Source organism: Hemitrygon akajei, chromosome 11, assembly GCF_048418815.1.
Source record: "Hemitrygon akajei chromosome 11, sHemAka1.3, whole genome shotgun sequence".
Classification (NCBI taxonomy): Eukaryota; Metazoa; Chordata; class Chondrichthyes; order Myliobatiformes; family Dasyatidae; genus Hemitrygon; species Hemitrygon akajei.
In genome coordinates, this window is record NC_133134.1 from 139,270,527 (window position 1) to 139,295,110 (window position 24,584).

General features: G+C 39.4%; 1 protein-coding gene across 1 annotated transcript in view; it reads right to left on the reverse strand.

Annotated features, from left to right (window-relative positions):
- The window catches only part of prpf6 (PRP6 pre-mRNA processing factor 6 homolog (S. cerevisiae)), a 91,593-nt gene that overhangs the window by 13,372 nt on the left and 53,637 nt on the right, over positions 1-24,584 (reverse strand). Inside the window, exons 12-18 of the mRNA XM_073061784.1 lie at positions 9,567-9,689; positions 7,931-8,052; positions 5,526-5,664; positions 4,787-4,906; positions 1,122-1,298; positions 834-967; positions 507-598 (exon numbers count right to left, since the gene is read on the reverse strand). Coding sequence (XP_072917885.1) covers positions 507-598; positions 834-967; positions 1,122-1,298; positions 4,787-4,906; positions 5,526-5,664; positions 7,931-8,052; positions 9,567-9,689 — 907 coding nt within the window. The remainder of the gene's footprint in view (positions 1-506; positions 599-833; positions 968-1,121; positions 1,299-4,786; positions 4,907-5,525; positions 5,665-7,930; positions 8,053-9,566; positions 9,690-24,584) is intronic.

The following is a 24,584-nucleotide window of genomic DNA, read 5'->3' on the forward strand; positions in this document are numbered from 1 at the left end:
CAATTACAGCTGTGCAATGAAGCCAGCTAACTCCAGCATTTAGTTATTGATAGAAATGTGGATAGTTGTCTCAGATTTAATTAAACTAAAATCTTCACAGTACATGGAGCTTAGAAAAATAGAGGGCTATGTGGTAGGGAAATTCTAGGCAGTTTCTAGAGTAGGTTACATGGTCGCCACAACATTGTTGGCCGAAGGGCTTGTAATGAGCTGTAGATTTCTATGTTCTATGTTCATGCAGAGAACAGGCTCCACGATAATGTCAATAATTTACAAAAGTTAAATACACTACTGTGGAAACATCTTAGGTGCGTATGTATAGCTAGACTGTATAAGAATTTTGCATAGTACTGCATGTTTTGCTCTGTTTCATATATAAATTGGGATTTTTTTTTAAAGAACAAAATGGAAGGAAACTAACCTATCAAATGGTGACCAGCTTTAATGTACTTAAGTAAAAACATCAGTACTCTCTTTAAATACTGATGTCCTTTTAAAGAACTTACCAGAGTTAGAACATTCTTGAAGGGCTTTTGCCATTAATGTATTTGAAATATTCTTCAGACCAGCTCTGTATTCTAGTCTTACAGATTCCAACCTGTCATAATTAGAAATATCTTAGAGGCAGTTATTCTATATATAAAGTATCAGAAAAACAAAGGCTTAAGTAAATGAAATGGTTAAAGTAACACAAAATGCAACTTATTTTCAACTGAATATTTTAAACAGAAGGAAGTTAGATCCTTATTGCACCATTTTACAAAATTATGTTAAATCACGCAGACATCTGTGACTATCATGTTGCTAATTAAAGTCTCTCATTTTTTTCATACCATAACTCTGGATTCTGTGGGTTTTTAAGGCGTGCTTTCTCTAATATGGCTCTTGCTCTTGTAAGGTTGCCAGCTTTTTCTTCAAGTCTCGACAAAAGCAACCAAAGAGGACTGGAATGGGGACATTTCTTTAACTGCACATAAAATACATTAAAATGCAAAATTATTTTATGTACTTTTAAGATATCACTTCAGTACTGCAGAAATTCAGATTAAGGATAGACAACCTGTGCTTTCTGTAAAAACAGATTAATGTATATTTAATCACTAGCAACAAAGCATATATACCCCTTGATTATATGATTCACGAGCTTTCTCTGTATTTTCAACCTGGTCTTCGATTTGACCTTTCATCATCCATAACTTTGGAAAGTCTTCATAATGTTTAAGTGCTTCATCACACAACTCACGTGCACGAGGAATATCTCCTAACACCCATTCTAATTTCACAGACTTCATGAATACCTACAATATAAAGAAAAATCATCAGTAATAAGTCCCTTATTTCAGCCGGAAAATCAGAACCCTAATTAGCAGGCAGTCATCCAAATGGAAACCAAAAGGTGAATTAGTGGCCTGTAATCCTCATGTTCTGAAGATTCCTTTTTAGAAGATAATTCTGAGTCGATGCATGGTTGGGCAAGATGAGAAATGATGGCAAGTTAGTTACCATTAAGTTTTAGTCTAAACATGAGTGACATTTGTGATGTTATTTTTATTTTTCATTATATTATTTATGTGCCTAACTATTTAACTTTGTTATTTCCTGTTCCTGTTGACAATAGAGTGGATTATGAAACAGACAAGTGAAAAATGAAATGGAATCCTGTGGACCATGTGGCAGCACCTTGATGACCTCGAGTTTGCAGATGACATCCCCCTACTGTCTAGTTCTAAACAACAGATGAAAAAAAAACTCTTGACCACTAACTCCACCAGCTATAGACCCATAGTGATGAGAGATACAACCCTGGAAGAACAGACTTCCTAGGTCTACATATATATGGTAGAACGGATGTCAAGGCCAGCATCAACAATGTCGGAGTAGTTTTCAATGTCTTGAAGAAAGTGTGGATATCAAGGAAAACCAATAACAGAATCTCAACACAAATGTTAAAACAAGGCTCCTATATAGCTCTGAAACCAGGAGAACAACAAAGACGACCTAGAAAAACTGCAGACTTTCATCAACCAGTGCCTAAGAAGGATCCTAAACACGAGATGAACTGACAAAGTAACCAACCAGACACTGTGGGAAAACACCAATTAGGAATCCATAGAGGTACAAATACGCAAGCAGAAATGGAGGTGGACTGGCCACACATTGACAATGCCACCAATATCACCAGGCAGGCATTAAAATGGAAAGAAGAAGAGGATGCTGAAATAACACATGGAGAAGAGATGTTGAGGCCAAAATTAGATGTCGTGGACACTTCCGGTTCACCCTCTAGAAATTGCTTCAGAACAGAGGATGATGGAGATGGAAGTTCATCAGTGGCCTATGATCCACTGGGAGCTACAGGCCCAAGAAGAAGGTGGTCAACTTGTTAACAATACCATGCTGTTGTTAAAAGGCAATAGGTCTGGGACTTCCACACATGCATTGACAATTGCTGAAGTTCCGTAATTAATCAGCAAGCAACCACACAACAACGTACTGTGCAATGGTCTTAGGCACAAGTAAAAAATCTCTAAAGCAAAGATGCTTTCAAAAATAATGAAAGGAAAAGTTTCTAAATATCAAAAAAATACTATAAAGAGCAGTAAACACTGAATTAAAAACTAAATCAAATTAATAATTGGTGTGACTACACTTTGCCTTTAAAACTGCATCAATTCTCTTCAGTACACTGTTGTGCAGTTTTATAAGAAAATAATCTGGTAAGATTTTTCGAAGCATCTTGGAGAACTTGCCACAGTTCTTCTGCTGTTTCACTTGCTTTTGTCTTTCCAAGTAATCCCACACAACCTCAATGATGGAGGCCATACCATCAGAAACCATATAGAAATCTAGGGTGCCTAAGACTTTTGCATAGTACTGTACATTTCAGTTTACTTCACTGTTGACTTCCCACTCACACCCTTCCCCTGATATCCTGGGGCTGAACTGACTTGTAAGGTTCTCTCACTTTCCATCTGTGGGGCGGCGAACTGGTGAGGAGTGAAGAAGACACGCACTCTCAGATTGGTGCCAGTTTTTCACTGATAAATTAAGTGTTTGGGGGTCTGATGCCCTTGTTGCCATTTTCTGAGTGGGCGATATGCTAGTTTATGTGTGAGGGAGGGGTCCGATGTTCTCTGTTAATTTTTGTGTCAGAGAGGGGATCAGGGGTTTGATGTTACTATTGCTTTTTTTTCCTCATGATGGAGGGTGTTGGGGGTTGATGTTCTAGCTGCTATTTTCTGGGAGGGCGATCTGTTAATCTTTGTGCAAGGGAGAGGATGATGCTTTTTCTTTCTTTTCCATGACTTCCATGTTTTTTCGGTATAACAAAATGAACCTCTGAATGGCAAACGTCAATGAGTTTCAGTCCTGCTGTTACTTAGAACACAGATGGAAAATTGTTCTCCACTCCTAGCCAGCAAATTCAGTAGTTGCACACTGGCGTGATGATCTTGAAATTTCAGGCACATGTTCTGAATCAATGACAAACAACTGGAAAAATTAAGGCCATTAAACGGGAAACAAACATGAAATGACAAACCTTGAGAAAGAAAAATCAACAGATTTTAGTATTTGCTGTAAAAATTGGTTTTGCTAAGCAAGTAAGTTTTTAAGTTAAATTGCCAAATGAAAGATTGTTAAATTTGAAATAAAAGACATTTCAAGAGGACTAGAATATAAAAGCAAGGATGCAATGTTGAGGCTTAATAAGGCACTGGTGAAGCCTCACTTGGAGTATCATGAGCAGTTTTGGACCCCTTATCTAAGAAGGGATATGCTGACATTGGAGAGAGTTCAAAGGAGGTTCACGAAAGTGATTCTGGGATTGAAAGGCTTGTCATATGAAGGGTGTTTAATGCCTCTGGGCCTGTACTCACTGGAATTCAGAAGAATGAGGGGTGACCTCATTTAAACCTATCGAACATTGAAAAACCTTGACACAGTAGATGTGGAGAGGATGTTTCCCTGTTATAGGGAAGTTCAAGAGCAGAGGACTTAGCCTTAGAACAGAGGGGTGTCCTTTTAGGACGAAGGTGAGGAGGAATTTCTTCAGCCAGACTGGTGAATCTGTGGAATTCATTGCCGCAAGAGGTTATGGAGGTCAAGTCTTTGGGTTAAGGCAGAGGTTGATAAGATTCTTGATTAGTCAGAGCATAAAGGAATACGGGCAGAAAGCAGGAGATTGGGGCTGAAAGGGAAAATGGATCATCCTTGATGAAATGGCAGAGTAGACTCAATGGACGAACTGGCCTAATTCTGCTCCTATATCTTATGGTCTTAAGAGCTTGGATTTTAGATCCAATTTATGCAGTAGCTCCAACGTTTTGTCATTACATTAAATCACAAAGCTGCAAAGCTATTGCAAGGAGACTAGGAATGGAGTTTCAAATGCTGTTGTATCTATTCAAAAACTGGAGAGTATTCAATTACCTCCTGATAAGTGAGTCATCAACAACCTGTTGTGGTTGCTGTTGATATCAAGTTAGTAAATGTTGAGAAATTAGTACAAGGACTTAATTTTCCATTTCTACCACACAGATTTAAAATAGGAAATTAAAGCTAAGGTTGTTTTCTTAAGCATGAAAAGATTGAAAATAGGTCACTACAGATAAGTAGTTGCAGTGACTTTTGTGATTACAAATCAAATGTTAAAAAAGCAAAAAATATTTGCTTTAATACTTAACACCTTTTTTTCCTAAGTATACATATATGTTGCAGAGTTACTACAGGTGTTTTCACTCCAAAGGAAATAAAGTTCATTTGAAAATGTTTGATATTTACTTACTCTTGCCGTTGGAGCACTACTCCTAGCTTTAGCCAGAAGTCTTCGTGCTCTTTCATATTCATTGTTCTCAGACTCCAGCTTAACAGCCGCTAACCAAATTTCTTCACTGTTAGGATTAGCCTATCACATTAAAAAAATGCAAAATAAATCACAAATATGTTTACTAAATTTTGCAGCTGAACCAATTGCTTTTAAAATCACTTCAAGTTTTTAAGTGCCTACACTTTTTTTTTTACAGAAATGTCTTAGAGGCACTTCAAACTTACAAAGTTTATAAAACAGTTAGCAAAGTGCAGCAAAAATCACACTTTGCTGCAATTCTGCAAACTTATCCCGATATTCATAATATAAATTTCTCATGTTATGAATTTTTAATAAGGTAGAAGGGCACAAGGAAGGAGATAGATTTTCTGAATGAATTACCTCACTATCTAATCCACCTTACTACATGGATGTTGAAAAATGAATAGTAAAGGTGCTGATGCAAGAAAGAGACAATTATAAAAATTAATCCAGTTTAGAACACCAAGTCTGTTGAAGCTAAATCTTTTAGTAAAGATCTAACAAACAACTATCATCCTGAAACATTAACTACTTTTCTCCCCAGAGAAATTATCTAACTTGAAGATTATTATGTCATTTGCTTCTGCTGTTGAATAATTTTGAATAACGTGTCTTTAGCTTATTTAAATCAGGTCTTATATTTTCAGCAATGACATTCATCTTCAATCAGACAAACCTGAAAAGCAAGTGCAAGAATACTTCTGGCTGCAGGCACATCTCCAGCTAACCACTTGGACTTGGCACCCATTAACCAAAGAACTTCTGCTTTTGGACAGTGAGCCACAGCCCTCTGTAAAAGTCCTTCCAAGGATTCCCTGGGGAAAGAAGTATTATTTAACTATGAATACTCTAATGGATATTTCAAGCAAACTTGTTATATATTCAGAAACACCACCACTACAATAAATAATCGTTATTCATACGTGCAGCGTCTTAAATCTGCACTATATTGAAAATTATTTACATTCACTTATTAATTAGACAATCTCATAGCCATTAATGCAATCCTTTGTAACTTGCTCTATCTACAAATGTTTTGAATGTATCATATTTCCATTTTGTCCTAATTGTATAAAAAAAATTTTAGTTAAAATATACAGAAGTCAATACTTATATTAAAGAAACACATCATTTTGAGCCATTTATCATATTAAGTTGTTACAAATGTGGTTATATACTGACAAATTCCTAGAAAGCCAAATGCAGTAAACAAAGTGATCTGTACACTCAATTACTAACACAGATTCCAACATGTACAAGAACTTCTCAAGGGCTAGACATTATTTGTTATATAATTTCAATAATAATGGGTCAAAACACAGACATATTAGGAATAGCCAGAAATGGCTTTGTGTACGGGTGGTCATGTTTTACAAACATGACTCTGTATTTTTTTTTGAGGTGGCGACAAAGATGATTTGTGAGGGGAGGGCTGTGGATATTATATACATGGACTTTACAGAAAAGCTTTCAACAAGATATCTTGTAGCAGATTAAAGCGCATGGGATCTATGGAGGCTTGGTAGCTTGGACTCAAAATTAACTTGCTGTAGAAGACAGGCCTACAATTGGGCTACAACCTTGTTATGGTTTGGAGACTTGCATGCATCAATGACCTGGAGAGCTGTACTGACTGGAGTCAGGGCTTTCTGCTTTGGCTCTTGTTAGGGTCACCCATGCCAAACAGGTCAAAGGGTAGAGGCCAGACTAACAGTGGTCCACTAGTCCTCCAGGTTCAGGGGTTTAGCTCAGGGCTAACAATCCTGACTGGTAAAACAAAACTGTTATGGAAACAGCAACAAAGAACCCTGCTACATCTGTACGTAACGATATTCCTGAGTCTCCATCTGGAACTTGCATGAGTGACAGTAGTGAAAACAAAGAAGAAGCGACTGACATGATGAAGGAAGCCCTGAATACTGCCAGAGATGGAGAACCTTTACCAGTGGCACAATGCATAGATGACAGTCAACAGTGGTGAAAGTATTATTCTGACTTGAGCTCTAACCAGTGAAGTTCCACAAAGAAAAGTAAGGTGATTTTGTTGAAAATCAAAATGACAAAAAAAAAGCAAGGTGAGAAAGATAGTCAAAAGACTTATCAGGAAATAGACCAGTTAGAAACATTGGTGGAGGATGCAGTTTAATCTGAACAAGTGTGAGGTGATGAAATTTGGGAGGTCAAATGCACAAGGAAAGTACGCAGTAAATGGCAGGACCTGTAGGAGCACTGATATACAGAAGGATCTTTGTGTGAAGGTCTATAGCTCCCTGAAAGCAACATCAGAAATAGACAGGATGATTCAGAAGGCATACAACATACTTGCCTTCATCAGTCAGGGCAATGAGTATAAAGGGGAGGTAGGTCATGTTGCAAGTGGGTGAACTCTTTGATTAGACCACATTTGGACTATTGTGTGAAGTTCTTGTTGCCACATCACAGGAAGGATGCATAGGCTTTGGAGAGAATGCCTGGATTACAGAGTATCTGCTTACAAGGAGAGGTTGGACAAACTTTGTTCATCATCTTTGAAAAGAAAATAATGCTACAAAGACACCTCACTGAAATACATTGTTCTTCCCTTCAGGAGTAAACCACCATGGATTGATGCACAGTGAATCAGAAATTGCACCAAACCTGCTGAACACAAGGAGAATTTAAAAAAAAAAATCGAGAACAACATTTCAAGAATGATATTGCAGATCTCATTGCAACACTTAAGAGAAGTTTGGTTAAGTTCTAGGATCGGAGGGGGATGAAGGTCTCTTGTCCTGGTGTGGGACAATGAGACAAGGCAGAATAGCAGTTTGGCATGAATTAGATGAGCAGAAAGGCCAGTTTCTGTGTTATAGTGTTCTACGGCATTGAGCGCTTAAAATCACATTAGATCATTCAAGATATTGGACTGTAGCAGCTTTGATCCTACTAGATTTTCATGCAACAAAAGCAATAGTATTCAGTTTGTAAATAATAATTAGGCAGCCCAACAAAAACCATTTCTTATGTTAAATACAATAAGGTAAATTTCTGACCATGTTTGCCAAACAATGATGCTGGAAAAATATTTCAACTTCACACTACCTGGTGCCATAGTTCTTTTCAAAGTAGGCTGCTCTTAACCACACACTTTTTTTGCTTGGAAAGACTTGAAGTGCATGTGCATAGATAGCTCGTGCACATTCAAGAGCTCCATGAGAAATGCACTATGAAAAAATAAAAGCAAATTCTGATTAATTTCTGATATCAATTATCTTACATAGTTGATAACTTCTTGCAATAAACATAGAATATATTTATGAATATAAACAGATGAAGTATTAATCTGAAGATCCAAACATTTTCTACTGCATTAAAGTTGCATTAAAATAAGAGTTAACCTTATCACAAATTGAATCATAGCCAATATCCCAAAATTTACATTTATGACATATATAACCCTTTGGACACAGATTCCTACAACTTAATTATGACTATGTACAGCTATTATCCTTGGAAGAGAATCTGGATGTACTAAAACATCCCACTGTATTATGTATGCGTTTCTGGCACACAAAAGATATATATATATCCAGTTGAATTGAAACAGGTCTGAGAATGCCGGAAACTAAACAAACTTTCTTTCCATTCTTTATACTCGTTTCCACTGGTACTGATCCAAATGTTTCTCTAACAAACTACTTCTGTGCCTCGAGCATTCCCTGTGACAGAATTTATCAGGTTGTAATTGAAGAGTTTTTTCTCATCTCGCCTCATTCTCATGACCTACTGTTATTCGACAACCTGAAAGCTAACTAAGGCTGAGAAAACATTTAGGGAATAGTGACAATAATACTGATTTGCTATTAAGTTTACAAGGGGAAACACAATTATCATTTTAAATATACAGTATCATGCAAATTATGAAGTGATGGAAAAGACTTTAAAAGAAGTAAATAAAGATGTTCTACTAATGAGTAAACACTAATGCATAATGGAACAAACTCCTTATGTGGTTTGTAAATAAATGAGGAACATGCTGTATCAAACCAAAAGAGCTGTACAATTAATCTGCATCAAGTTAAAAGAGACCTGTATACGGGAAAGAAAACTGAAGAATCAAAAAATAATTCAGGACTACAAACGGGAACAGATACTAAAAAAAGATGGAAAGAAATTTAAAAATACACAATATAAAACATTTTCCTCTTGGTTTTGTTAAGTATAAATTAGCAAGGAAATTACGAGCTTAAAGATGAAAAGATGAGACCATAATGGAAATAGAAAAATGACTGGTTAAAAGTAATGCTATTTTCACAGTTAACAAAAGATGCATTAGCACTTTGGTGGATTTCTTACAATTTTTCCAAATCGAAATGAAATAAAGTTTTTTAACTTTCACTGCACAAGTGCATTAAAAGTGGCGATATGACTATGGCTTGGGCAAATTTTTCAAAGACCTTTAGATTTAGCAAATGCAAAACACTTGGTTTGCATTTCCCAGTAGCTCACCATGTAGAACATTTGAAACACTGAACTTGTAAGAAAACAGTGTTCTCCCTTGTGATACAATGTGCAAACATTTCAACAATAAATTAAAAATGAAATCTGGTTATAAGCTAATTGGAATGAAAAAAAAACTTTGCTCTTAGGTCACCAGGGGAAAATACATTCCATGAATCTTAGTATTCTATCTTGGATGTAATTTTCTATTAAAATTTAACAAAATGGCCATTCTTACACTTTCTGCATCCTCCATCCAAGCATGTTTCCGATCTTCCTCTTCAATGCCAATTCCAATAACAGCCCGAATAATAGCTTGACAGGTGGCAACACTACCTGCCCTATCACATTCTTCAGCATCCTTCAAAAGGGAAAAGATTAAATAAGTCAAGATTTTCAACAGTATAAACATTATATGATTGCACATCTACAGTGTATCATACTGTACTCAGTTTATAGTAAATATCTCAAAACATTATCAAATTTGCAAATTGTTATGTACTGAGCACAATTAGACTAAAATTTTACAAATCAAAAGGATGATGCAAACAAAATGCTTTCTCAAAGAAGGGAACTGCAGAGCCATATATTCAGAACAATGTGATTCCTAGATATTAAATTGAAAACTTAGTGTTTTCCCACTTTTCAGATGTTATAAAATAGGTAAATGAAAATTTTCATTATTTCAGCCAAGTTAGTCTGCTTTATAACTGAAAAAAGTAATGAAAGAAATAGCATTTAATGTTGCTTAGTCAGTTTGGTTCCTAAGGTTGTCATAGCCAGCAGTGGTAGTGCGGATAAGCTCCCACTACCTATAAACTGCTCCAAATGGCGTGTGTCTTCAACAGCCTCTGACAACCAAGTCTAACTCTGGCCTTCAGGACTGTTTCTACCGACAAGGGGCAAAGGCAGACCACTGTTGCCTCAAAGCCAGCTGTTTTGGGCAGGTGGGGCCCATCAGCCTTGGATGGCAGCCCGCCTAGGAGAAAGAAAATTGATTTTAAACCTCCACTGCCTTGTGGCCATACCCACCCATGGGAAAAGTTTCAGAAGTAAACCCAGAGGAAGAAATCCGGAGCTGGGGTCCCTAAGGCAGTCTGATGTTGTTTACAACTTCACTCTGCCAATCTCTGCGACGACACTGGTGCTTGCCCTTCCCTTGGATTACATCAGTGACATGGAGGGGGGTAACCCCACTGCATGGGCAACAGCGGTTCTTCAAATTTTTCCACCCAGGCTTGTGCCTTAGAGAGGACACTCCAGCATCACTACTCAGCAATGACACAACACTGCAAGGGTAAAAGGACATTGATGGCAGTTATATACAGGCCTCCCAACAGTGGCCGAGTGCTGGACCACAGATTATAACAGGAAATAGAAAGGTGAGTCAAAAGGGCAATGTTACGATAGTCATGGGAGAGTTTAGGTCGATTGGAAAAATCAGGTTGGTAATGAATCTTAAGATAGAGTTTGTTGAATGCCTATGAGATGGCTTTTTAATAGCAACTTGTCATTGAGCCTACTAGGGGATCAGCTATACTGGATTCAGTGTTATGTCATGAACGGAAGGCAATTAGGGAGCTTAAGGTAAAAGAACCCTTAGGAACCAGTGATCACAATATGATTGAATTCAACTTGAAATCTGATAGGGAGAAAGTAAAGTCTGATGTAGCAGCATTTCAGTGGAGTAAGGGAAGTTAGTGGCATGAGAGAGGAGTTGGCCAAACTGAATTGGAAGGACATGCTGGCAGGGAAGTCAGCAGAGCAGCAACGGCATGCCTTTCTGCAAAAAAATGAGGAAGGTACAGGACATATGTATTCTAAAATTGAAGAAATACTCAAATTGTAACATAGTACAACCATGGCTGACAAGGAAAGTCAAAGCTATTGTAAAAGCAAAAGAAAGGGCATACAACAATGCAAAAATGAATGGGAAGACAGAGGATTGGGAAGTTTTCAAAAACCTACAGAGAGCAACTAAAAAAATCATTACAAGCGAAAAGATGAAATAGAAAAGCAAACTAGCAAATAATATCAAAGTGGATAGTGGGCAAAGTACTGGAGAGTTTAACATCGGTAGCTGAGTGAAGGGCGCTGAGTAGGCTACGGTCAATTATGGATAACTCTGAACATCCTCTACATAGCACCATCCAGAGACAGAGAAGCAGTTTCAGCGACAGGTTACTATCGATGCAATGCTCCTCAGACAGGATGAAGAGGTCAATACTCCCCAATGCCACTAGGCTTTACAATTCAACCGCCAGGACTTAAGAACTTTTTAAAAGCTATTATTAATGCTTTTTGAGATAGTGATTTAGTTGCATATCATATTTTTTTACTGAGTTAAGTATTGTATGTAATTAGTTTTGCTACAACAAGTGTATGGGACATTGGAAAAAAGTTGAATTTCCCCATGGGGATGAATAAAGTATCTATCTATCTAAACGTTTTTAAGTATGTTAAAAATAAAAGAGAAATGAGAGCGGACATAGGACCGTTAGAAAATAAGGCAGGAGAAATAATAACGGGAGACAAGGAGATAGATGAACTAAATGAGTATTTTGCATCAATTTTCTCTGTGGAAGACACTAACAGTATGCCTGAAGGAAGAAAAGTGGGTGCAGTTACTATTACAAGACAGAAGATGCTCAAAAAACTAAGTAAGTCACCTGGACCACATGAAGATGAAGTGCACCCTAGGGTTCTGAATGAAGTAGCATTAAGAGATTGTGGTGACATTAGAGATTATAGAACATAGAACATTACAGCACAGTACAGGCCCTTCAGCCCATGATGTTGTGCTGACCCTTTAACCTACCCCATGTTCAGTCTAACCCTTTTCTTCTACTTAGCCTTCCATTTTTATTTATTATCCTTCAAAAATCATTGGACTCTGGCATGGTGCCAGAGGACTGGAAAACTGCAAATGTCACTCCACTCTTTAAGAAAGAGGGAAGGCAGCAGAAAGGAAATTATAGACCAGTTAGCCTGACCTCAGTAGTTGGGAAGATGTTAGAGTCAATTGTTAAGGATGAGCTGATAGAGTGCTTAGTGACACCGGGCAAGATAGAACAAAGTTAGCATGGTTTCCCCAAGGGAAAATCCTGCCTGATGAACCTGTTGGAATTCTTTCAGGAAACTACAAGTAGGGTAGATAAAGGGGATGCAGTGGATGTTGAATATTTGGACTTTCAGAAGGCCTTTGACATGGGGCTGGTTACCAAGTTAAGAGCCCATGGTATTACAGGAAAACATGGTTAGAGCATTGGCTGATTGGTTGGAGGCAGTGAGTGGGAGTAAGTGGATCTTTTTCTGGTTGGCTGCCATTGACTACTGGTGTTCCACAGGGACCACTTCTGTTTTATGCTGTATATAAATGAATTAGATGATGGAATATATGGCTTTGTTGCCAAGTTTGCAGATGATATGAAGATTGCTGGAAGTGTAAGTAGTGCTGAGGAAACAGGCTGCAGAAGGACTTAAGGCAAATTAGGAAAATGGGCAAGAAAGTGGCAAATGAAATACAATGTTAGAAAACGCATGGTTATGCACATTGGTATTAGAAATAAATGTGCAAACTATTTTCTAAACAGGGAAAAAATCCAAACATTTGAAATGCAAAGCGACTTGAGAATCCTCGTGCAGAACACCCATAAAGTTAACTTGCCAGGTTGTATCAGTGGTGAGGAAGGCAAATGCCATGTTAGTATTCATTTCAAGAGGTCTGGAATACAAGAGCAAGGATGTGATGCTGAAGCTTTATGAGGCACTGGTGAGGCCTCACATTGAGTATTATAAACAGTTTTGGGCTCCTCATCTTAGAAAAGATATACTGACATTGGAGAGAGGGTCCAGAAGTGGTTCACAAGGATGATTCCAGGAATGAAAGGTTTTTACATGGAAGGTTTGATGGCTCTGGGTCTGTACTCACTGGAATTCAGAAGGATGAGGGGAGGATCTCATTGAAAACTTTTGAATGTTTAAAGGCCTAGACAGAGTAGATGTGGAAAGGATGTTTTCCATGGTGGGAGAGTCTAGGACAAGAGGGGACAGCCTCACGATAGAGGGGCACCCTTTCAAAACAGAGATGTGGAGAAACTTCTTTAGCCAAAGGGTGGTGAATTTGTGGAATTTGTTGCCACGCAGCTGTGGAGGCCAGGTCATTGGGTGTACTTATGGCAGAGATTGATATGTTCTTGATTGGACATGGCATCAAAGGTTACAGGGAGAAGGCAGGGGAACTGGGATGGGGGGGGGGGGGGAAGAGGAGGGAAAAACAAAGGAATCAGAATCAGGTTTATTATCACTGGCATATGACGTGAAATTTGTTAACAGCAGCAGCACTTCAATGCAATACATAATATAGAAGAAAAAAGGAAAAAGAATAATAATAAGTAAATCTTATTCTATATACTTTATACATTATTCAGATATTGAATAGATTAAAAATAGTGCAAAAAACAGATACTATTTATTAAAGAAAAGTAAGGTAGTGAACATGGATTCAATGTCCATTTAGGAATCAGATGGCAGAGGGGAAAAAGCTGTTCCTGAATCGCTGAGTGTGTGCCTTCAGGCTTCTGTACCTCCTACCAGATGGAGGTAAGAGCATGCCCTGGGTGCTGGAGGTCCTTAATAACCAACACTGGCTTTCTGAGACACCGCTCCTTGACGATGTCCTGGGTACTTTGTAGGCTAGTATGCAAGATGAAGCTGACTAAATTTACAATGCTCTACAGCTTCTTTCAGTCCTGTGCAGTACAGCCCCCCCACCCCCCCAAATCCAATACCAGACAGTGACAGCCTGTCAGAAAGCTCTCCACGGTACATCTATAGAAGTTTCTGAGTGCATTTGTTGACATACCAAATCTCTTAAAACTCCTAATAAAGTATAGCCGCTGTCTTGCCTTCTTTATAACTACATCGATATGTTGGGGCCAGGTTAGATCCTCAGAGATCTTGACAGCCAGGAACTTGAAACTGGTCACTCTCTCCACTTCTGATCCCTCTATGGGGGTTGGTATGTGCTCCTTCGTCTTACCCTTCCTGAACTCCACAATCAGCTCTTTCATCTTACTGGTGTTGAGTGCCAGGTTGTTGCTTTGGCACCACTCCACTAGTTGGCATAACTCACTCCTGTACGCCCTCTCATCACCACCTGAGATTCTACCAACAATGGTTGTATCGTCAGCAAACTTATAGATGGTATTTGAGCAATGCCTAGCCACACAATCATGGGTATATACAGAGTAGAGCAGTGGGCTAAGCACACACCCCTGAGGTGCACCAGTGTTGATGGTCAGCGAGGAGGATATGCTATCACTAACCCGCACAGACTGTGGTGTTCCAGTTAGGAAGTCGAGGATCCAATTGCAGAGGGAGGTACAGAGGCCCATGTTCTGAAACTTCTCAATCAGGATTGTGGGAATGCTGGTATTAAAATCGATGATTGAATGGTAGAGCAGACTCAATGGGTCAGATGGCCCAATTCTGCTCCTACGTCTTATGATCTAACACGGGAAGCAGCAGTTACTGGTGATAGCAGATGCTGCTTAACCCAGTCCACCAGAGGCGCAAACCCATGATCCCCTGGGATCAACAGCTGCCTGTAGGAATAGTCACAGTTTAAAGAGCTTACAAATCATCACAGGCTTATTAAAACAAATATTTTAAATGAGTTGTGTTAATAATACTGTAATTGATACCATCAATTCTGGAGGGAATGGCTTAACACAGAAATTGAAACTTGTTTATAAATGCCAAACAATTGAGGAAGCCACTCTCATTCTGAAGCCATGCATCATCAATCCTGCAGCTGTAACTGCCTTCATCACAGAAGTGGAGTAGGCAGAATAAATATCAACTGTCATTTCAAATGGAGAAACAAGTACATCTTGACTTGACAAACTTTGCAGCCTTCTGCAAAATGCCAAAATTTTATATTAGACGTTTCCTGAAGAAATTATACTAGAACTGAAACAGCTCTCCAACATTATCAGCATTAATTAGATTCAACTTTATTGTCATTGTGAGGAGTACAGACACAAAGCCAAATGAAATGCAGTTATCATCTAACCAGAAATGCAAAGAAGTGTTATTTACAAAATAACTGTGAATAAAAAGTGTTACAGCACACAAGTATAAAAGTACTGAGACAGTACAATATGGGTACACTACTGCTTAGCACTGCGATGCGAGGTTCAGCAGGGTCACAGCCTCAGGGTAGAAGCTCTTCCTGTGCTTGCTGGTGTGGGAGCGGAGGCTCCTGTAGCGCCTACCGGATGGGAGGAGAGCAAAAAGTCCATGGTTAGGTTGCGATACATACTTGATAATGCTTTTCACCCTGCCCAGGCAGTGTTTATGGTAGATGCTCTCAATGGTGGGCAATTGGGTGCCAATAATCTGCTGGGCAGTTTTCACCACTCGCTGGACTGCTTTGCGGTCTGATACAGGACAATTGCCATACTGTGCAGTTGGCGGGTATGCTCTCAACGGTAAAGTGGTAGAAGTCCGTCAGTATCCTGGGACAGAGGTAAGCTTTCTTGATGCTCTGCAGAAAATAAAGGCATTGTTGCGCCTTTTTGATCAGGATAGAAGAGTTCAGGGACCAGGTGAGATCCTCAGAATTGTGGACACCAAGGAATTTGAAGCTTGATACACGCTCCACTACAGCTCCATTGATGTAGATGGGGCTGTGAGTGTGGCTCCTAGCATGTCTGAAGTCCACAATGATCTCCTTGGACTTCTGGTGTTAAGGGCCAGGTTGTTGTCGGCACACCACACAGCCAGGTACTGCACCTCGTCCCTGTAGGCCGTCTTGTCATCCCCTCTTATCATGTCAACCATCGTGGTGTCGACTGCGAACTTGATTATGGAGTTGGAACCATGTACAGGAATGCAGTCATAAGTGAAAAGGGAGTGCAGAAGAGGGCTCAGCACACAGCCTTGAGGCACGCCGGTGTTCAGAGTGAGAGTGGAGGAGGAGAGGTTGTCTAACTTAACAGATTGAGTTCTGTTAGTCAGGAAGTCCAAGGTCCAATTGCAGAGGGATGAGCTGATACCAAGCTGGTGAAGTTTGGTGATCAGCTTGGATGGGGTCACAGTATTGAATGCCGAACTAAAGTCAATGAATAGCATTCTGACGTAAGAGTTGGGGCTGTCCAGCTGGGTCAGGGCAGAGTGAAGTGCCGTGGAGATGGCATCCTCTGTTGACCTATTGGTGCAATAGGCAAATTGATGGGGGTCCAGGGTAGTGGGCAGACAGGTTTTTAAAGCACTTTGCAATGATGGGGATGAGTGCAACTGGGCGGAAGTCATTCAGGCCCCTGGCAGTGGAATGCTTCACCACAGGCATGATGGTGGTGATCTTGAAGCTTGTGGGGACAACTGCCTGGGCCAGGGGCAGATTGAAAATGTCCGTGAAGACCCCGGCCAACTGCCCTGCACAGACTTTGAGCATACGGACAGGTATTCCATCCGAACCAGCTGCCTTCCGTACATTCACCCTGTTCAGGGTGGCGCAAACATCGGAGGTAGAAAGTGAGAGAGGCAGTTCACCAGGTGGGAGTTCCACTTTGAGGGTGACCTCCTTGTTCTCTCGGTCAAAGCAAGCATAGAAGTAAGTGAGCTCATCAGGGAGGGAAGCAGAGCTGGAAGGGGGCACAGTACTAGGTGGTTTGAAGTCTGTAATGATCTGTATGCTATGCCACATGCGCCGGGGATTCAAGAAGTTGAAATGCTCCTCGATTCTCTGTTTGTATATGTGTTTAGCCTGAGAGATACCCCTCTTCAGGTTGGCCCTGGCTGAGCTGTAAACTCAATGGGTGGAAAATTCACCAGTTAAAATATTTGCTTCCTTTCAGGAATATTTATGGTTGTTCAAATAAAAGCAATACTACTCAAGAATTCCTGGGTCATATGGACAGCAGTAAAAACGTCACTGTAGAACAAACACTTCATTCATCATTACCCATGTCCAATTCTGTCAATAACAATTCCTTGAAAAAATATTGTCCCCACAAGTATGTTCACATTTTACTGTCTCATTTTTAAAATTTAAAATGCAGTCGGCCCTCCTTATCCGCAAGGGATTGGTTCCGGGACCCCTTGCGGATACCAAAAAACATGGATGCTCAAGTCCAGACCTTACTTAACCTGTCTCAGTGCGGTGGATATTAGGACCCGGTGGCGGAGCTCTGAATCTGCAGCGTTTCTGTTCACGAAAATAATCACAATTGAAAATAAAGTGGAAATAATAAAGCGATCAGAAAGAGGTGAAACGCCATAGGTCATTGGAAAAGCATTAGGCTACATCGGTCAACAATTGGAACAATTTTAAAGGATAAAGTGAAAAAGGCCCTGCCCTGATGAAAGCTACAATTATTACTAAGCAATGCAGTGGTTTAATTATTGGGTTTTGGGTTTTTGATCCTCCACATCAACCCAGCGCAGATGGAGAGCACACTGAGGAGTGGTCTGTCACTGGATCGGGCTCGGGAACTTCTGTTCCTGAGCCCGACACTAAAACATACGTTCTTAAGCGTTTTATATGCATAGAAAGGTAAAATATATACTATATACGAAGACAAATGTTTGACTAACTGCCACTAATACCGGATGTACCTGTTCCGACGTACTTAGTAAGAGAACTTCCGATTTTTTCGATCCTGATCCACGATAGCCCACGCACATCCTCCCGTATACTTTAAGTCATCTCTAGATTACTTATAATACCTAATACAATGTAAATGCTATGTAAAATAGTTGTTATACTGTATTGTTTAGGGAATAATGACAAGAAAAAAAGTCTGTACATGCTCGAACAAGTGCTGGAAGAGCACTTCCAGGTTTTCTCGATTCGCAGTTGGTTGAATTCATGCATGCGGAACTTGTGGATAAGGAGGGCCGACTGTATACTGAAGTTAGATTTTTTTGCTAATCTATAAATCATAGTGCATTATGTCAAAGAAAAAGAAAAATTCCAAACCTGTCAATAATTTGCTAAAGATTAAAGCCAAAATTGGGATGCTGAAAAAGTTTTCACTCCCTTTGTAATTACTACACTAACTTTCCTCAGGTGGAATATACAGCATTTCTTTACCACTCACCCAATCTGTTGATGTAGAAAACTGGAAGATCACCTGCTTTCAATGAATACATAAGAATAACCCCTCTTTCTGTAAGGTTTAACAGTATAGTAAATTTCAACAGACCAAAACCAAAATGAAAACAAGAGAGCATTCAAGACAAGCCAGGGAAATGATAACAGGGAAGCACAAATCTGGGGAAGGATACATGACAATCTGAAGAGCAGTAAACATACCTCTGAGCCCAGTGCAGTCATCATGAAAAAGAATGAAACCATAGTCACACTACTTAAGTCAAGTTGCTCCTCTAAACTTTGTCACCAAAGAATGGCACTTGTAAGAGAGGCCACTGTGATGCCAACTGTCACTGAGTGAGCTGCATAAGTCAGTGGCTTAACTCAAGACGAAGTTCAATGCTCAAAAATCTCAAAGCTTTGCACAAAAAAGGGTACCGTAGATTCCGGATTTTAAGCCGCTACTTTTTTCCCACATTTTGAACAGCTTTGAACTCTGCGGCCTTTAATACGGAGCGGCTAATGCATTATTTTTTTTCATGCCGCTGAAAACATTTTGCCTCGTAACAGTAGACCAATAAAATTGATGAGTAGTTCACAGAGGTCCAATGAAATTGTACGATAAATCAAGCGCACTTTCACAATTAAATTATTGTAAATCAGTCATTTGTACTCACCCTCATCAACATGGAAAACACTCGAAGAAAAGCATTGTGCTGCCTTTATGGCAGTTATTTAGTTTATAATATTTTCGCTTAGTAATTCATTTTCTAGTTAAAGTTAGAAGAGTTTTAACTATATTTGTTTTCTGTACTACATCGCGGGATGCTATGACGTCACACCCGGTTTCGCCGCGTCTTGTGGGATACCGGTTTGCGATAAACGGGACGGCGGGGGGGAGCGGCGGAGCGAAAACGCTGCTTTTAAGTTAAAGGCGATCAATAACCTTTCCTGGTAGGCTGCAGTATATATATTTTTTACCAGTCGTTAGGAGATATTGGAATGTTGTTCAGTAAAGAAGTATATGCAACGTATATTTAAAAGTAGCCGCGTTACGGGCACGGTTCGAAAAAAAGCATTTGCAATATGTATTTGTTTTTGTTACCATATGGATTTAATTAAAAGTTAAAAAATCCTCACGTGTAATATCTTTCTGTGTAAATATCTCATATTACAACGTGGGACACCTGCGGCCGAAAATCCGGTGCGGCCTTTACAAGTAAAAAATTGATTTTATTTCTAAAATTAGAGCCAGCGGCTTTTAATCAGGTGCGCTCTGTAGTCCGGAATCTACGGTACTTATGGAAGAGTGGCAAAGAAGTCAGGGTTAAAAAAAGAGAATATCCTTGCCTGTCAGACTTTACAAAGCCTCACTTAGAAGATACTGTAAAGATGTGAAAGAAGGTCAGGTGAAACTATAGTGGAACTTCTAGGCCTCAACACTGAGCAGTACATTTACGTAATTTATTGCTGCCAGGTAACATCATCCCTACTATAAAGTATGGTGGAGGGAGCATCATGCTACAGAGATGCTTTTCAGCAGCAGGGACTGGAAATATGGTCAGATTGATGGGAAGATGAATGTAGCTAAATACAGAGAGATCTTGGATTAAAAACTACTAGCCTCCACCAGAAAGCTTAAACTGGGGATAAAATTTGTCTTTCAGCAGAATAACGACCCAAAGCACACTGCCAGAGCTATCATGGAGTGGCTTCAAATGAAAAAAATCAATATCCTTAATTGGCTCAGTTTGAATCCTGACCTTTACCCAATCAAACTTCTCTGGCAAGACCTCAAGATTACTGTCCATTGCCACTCCTCAACTAATCTGGCAGAGTTTGACCAATTTTGCAAGGAGGAATAGACAAATCTTGCTCATCGTGTAAAGCTAACAGAGATTTAGCCAAAAAGACTACTGACTGTAAAAGCTGCAAGAGGTGATTCAACTAACTACTGAGCAACAGGAATATGAATACTTCTGAACTGCAGACATTTCAGCTTTAGCAGTTTAAGCTTTTCATGCTTTACAATTTTCCCTATTTTGGGCTCTGCTGTGAAAAATGGAGCACGTGCTTCACAAATAAAAATTCTCAGTTAAATTGATCAAAATCCCTGGTTGTAATACTCATTTATGTGAACAAAGGGTTGGAGGCTGAATACTTTTATGTAGCACTGTATATAATTTCTACTTGATTTTTATGAATTTCTATTAGAGTACAATTACTACGTTATTTGCTCAGAAGAGTAAAAATCGATATACAGCTTAAACAGTACATCATTTAAATCCATCTTTTGTACACTGGAATTTTACTTTAAAAAAAAATCACTCAAGATTAATAATGTCTCAGAAATAATTAGACAATCCAACAGGGATTCTTTGCTACAAACAGCAGAGTTGGAAAATTTGGGCTACAATACTGCAGGAATTTCAAGATGTCAGCAATACACACCTATTTGAAAAGTGTTATAGGTCATTTCCTATAAAAACTTCAAAACAAAAACAGGTTTAGCATTCTTCCTACTTGCATGCTGCAGATAATTGTGAGTATTTGAAGTTCAAGGCTTATGTCAAATGTTACATTTGAAATGTTGTTCTGTACTTTTCTGTTTTCCTTAGGAAGGAACATTAGTAAAGAGGAACAAGGGGAGGATACTTACAAGTTGATTAATCTAGTGAATGCTGCAAGAAAAGTGTCTTTTCATAAATTTTCAGTAGCATTACTAAACTTGGAACAGATCGAGGTTCAAAAGTTCAGTGAGCACTTTTTAATGAATAATTCAATTGAACAACCATAGTCTTTATTAATGTGCCTACAGGATCAAAGCAAAATGCAATATTATTGACAAATAATCACAATATGACAACTCACAACCATCATTCTGAAACTGAATGAAGCTGACAATTTGAGTTAGCACCTGACAAAATTGTCATGGGTACACAGAATTACTACATCATGCCTCAAGGAAGATATTTAGTATACCTAGTCACTTACCGAGAGTAACATTTGTCCCATGTGCAGTTAATTGCTAATACTCTCACAGAACAAGTTTTATATCCCATCTTACTCATGTCAATTAAATGTGAAGAAATACTACATTTTGTGGATTTAGATAACATTGAATATATATTTTGACATTATGACATTACTTGAGTACTTATCCAAGAGATTTTAGCTTCAATCAGTTCTGCAAGTTAGCAACCCTCCTTATTTCAAAGTTTCAACCAGTGGGCAGACACATCCATGTCTATTATTTCTTGGCTTCTGTGTCTCATCTGTCTACATCTAACATGACTAAGCTGCATAGTCTGCTGATATTTTGAGTCTTTCTATATACTACTATGATTATCAATTGATAACCCATTGGAAAAAGGTAGCTTGAAAAAGAAAAAAGGCATTATTTCAAAATAATTTTAAAATTTGTAGCACTGTTGATTAATAAAGACATGAATGAACTAGTTTTAAAACAACTAAAGGCAGTTGAATCATCATGTTGATAAAAAAAACATTCAGAGTGCCATAACATCTGGAAGAAGTTCATTTTCGCACACAAACATGTCTTTGATCAACTAAGCAGCGAGTCAAATCCAAAAGCATACTCGTCTGTTCTGCACGCAATTCACAGAGGGCAGCAAGATTTTAAATCCATTTTTCAAAATAAGTTACCAACTTCAAATTACAATACAGCTGCATTCCGTTCAACATTGTAAAGCTATTCACCAAGTTTTTAAATATGCAAATTGTTGGATAAGACTTCTGAAAATGCACACATGGGGACCATCCAGTTATCTTCTTTAGAAGTAGCCACAATAAAAAAAACACAACTTTCTGAAAAGTCAGAATTAGTTTATCATTGTTACAATTTGCATTTCAGCTGGGAAAACATCTTAGATAATGAACTCCCAAAAAGTTAACACGAAGAAATCTGCAGATGCTGGAAATTCAAACAACACACACAAAATGCTGGTGGAACACAACAGGCCAGGCAGCATCTATAAGGAGAAGCACTGTCGACGTTTCGGGACATGATGAAGGGTCTCAGCCCGAAACGTCGACAGTGCTTCTCCTTATAGTTGCTGCCTGGCCTGCTGTGTTCCACCAGCATTTTGTGTGTGTTGTCCCAAAGAGTTAATCAGTTTTGCTGAGTACAAAACGACAAAATGCATTGGACACGATGCAAATTGTTTCCTATCTTGTTTTTTTTCTTAAAAAGTACTTATTCAATAACTACTCCTGTAGCTCCTTGATTTCTACAAACTCCACCTTCAAGGCCTTCACCCTGCCTTGTGCAGCTGGATCCTGGACTTCCTGTCAATTTGCCAGCAGGTGGTAAGAGTGGGCTCCCTCACCTCTGCCCCTCTGATCCTCAACACAGGTGACCCTCAGGGCTGTGTCCTAAGCCCCCTCCTTTACTTTTAATAAACCCATGACTGTGTTACCACCCACAGCTCCAATCTACCAATTAAATTTGTTGATAATACTACACTGATTGGCCTAATCTCAAATAATGAGGCAGCCTACAGAGAGAAAGTCATCACCCTGACATAGTGGCATCAAGAAAACAACCTCTCCCTCAATGTTGTAAAAACAAAGGAGCTGGTTGTGGACTACAGGAGGAATGGAGATGGGTTAACCCTTATAGACATCAATGGATCTGGGGTTGAGCAGGTGAACAGCTTTAATTTCATCAGCATAAACATCACCAAGGATCTCACGCAGTCTATGCATATCGGCTGTGTGGTGAAAAAGGCACAACAGTGCCTCTTTCATCTCAGACAGTTGAAGAAGTTTGGTATGTGCCCCCAAATTCTGAAAACTTTCAACAGGGGCCCGATTGACAGCATCCTGACTGACTGCATCACTGCCTGGTATGGGAACTATACTCTTCCTCAGTCACAAGACTCTGCAGAGAATGCTGCGGACAGCCCAGCACATCTGTAGATGTAAACTTACTACTAATCAGGATATTTACAAAGACCGGTGTGTAAAAAAGACCCAAAGGATCATTGGAGACCTGAGCACCCAACGACGAACTGGTCTAGCTGCTACCATTGGGGAAACGGTATTACAGCATAAAAGCCAGGACCAACAGGCTCCAGGACAGCTTCTTCCATCGGGCCACCAGACTGATTAATTCACACTGACACAATTGTATTTCTATGTTATATTGTACACATGCTATATCGACTATGTTATATTGGACATATTATAAATTACTGTAATTTAGACAGAGACATAACTTAAAGATTTTTACTCACGTACATGAAGGATATAAGTAATAAAGTCAATTCAATTCAATCGTTACTTTCTGACAAAAAGCAGTTCTGTCAAAGATTTCAATCTTCTGCTAATGTGAACATCACTGACAGAACCAGATTTATTCAGATTCAGTTTATTGTCATTTAGAAACCACAAATGCAATGCAGTTAAAAAATGAGACAACGTTCCTCCAGAATGATATCACAAAAGCACATGACAAAGTAGACTACACCAGAAAATCCACATAATGTTTGGCAATCCCCAATCCAGAGTCAGGAGAGGCTGCTGCGTATTAATATCGCGCTATCATCTTAGCGCGTCCCCGGAAAGGAGATCCAATTCCACAAGACAAAACAAGACCAAAAACTAAAGCTACAAGACCTGCACAAAACCACACAGTTACAACATATAGTTACAACAGTGCAAACAATAGCATAATTGATTTTTAAAAAAAGACCATGGGCACAGTAAAAATAGTCCAAAGATGTTAAAAGACTAAGTTCAAAAGAAACCTCCACGCAGTTTCCACAAGTCCTCAGGGCCCCGATAGGCTCATCATCCCACGCAGGCGGCAGAAGGGAATACCACCCCCCCCCCCATGGACTTCCACGGTGCCGCCCGACTCAACTTCACAGACGCAGCACACATTGAAAGCTCCATCGAACCCAGCCTCGCAGACACAGTACACAGTTAAAGCACTCCGACCGCAGCGGACTCCAAGTCCGTTGAACCTCCGAGCCTCCGACCATCTCCTCCGGCACAGCTTCTCCGAGCACCATCCTCTGCCGAGCGTATTATGACGCCCCACCAACGGCCATCGGCAAAGCGACCCCGAGGACTGGGGGCCTGTTCTTTCCAGCAGAGACCCGGACCTCACAGCAGCAGCAACGAAGAACG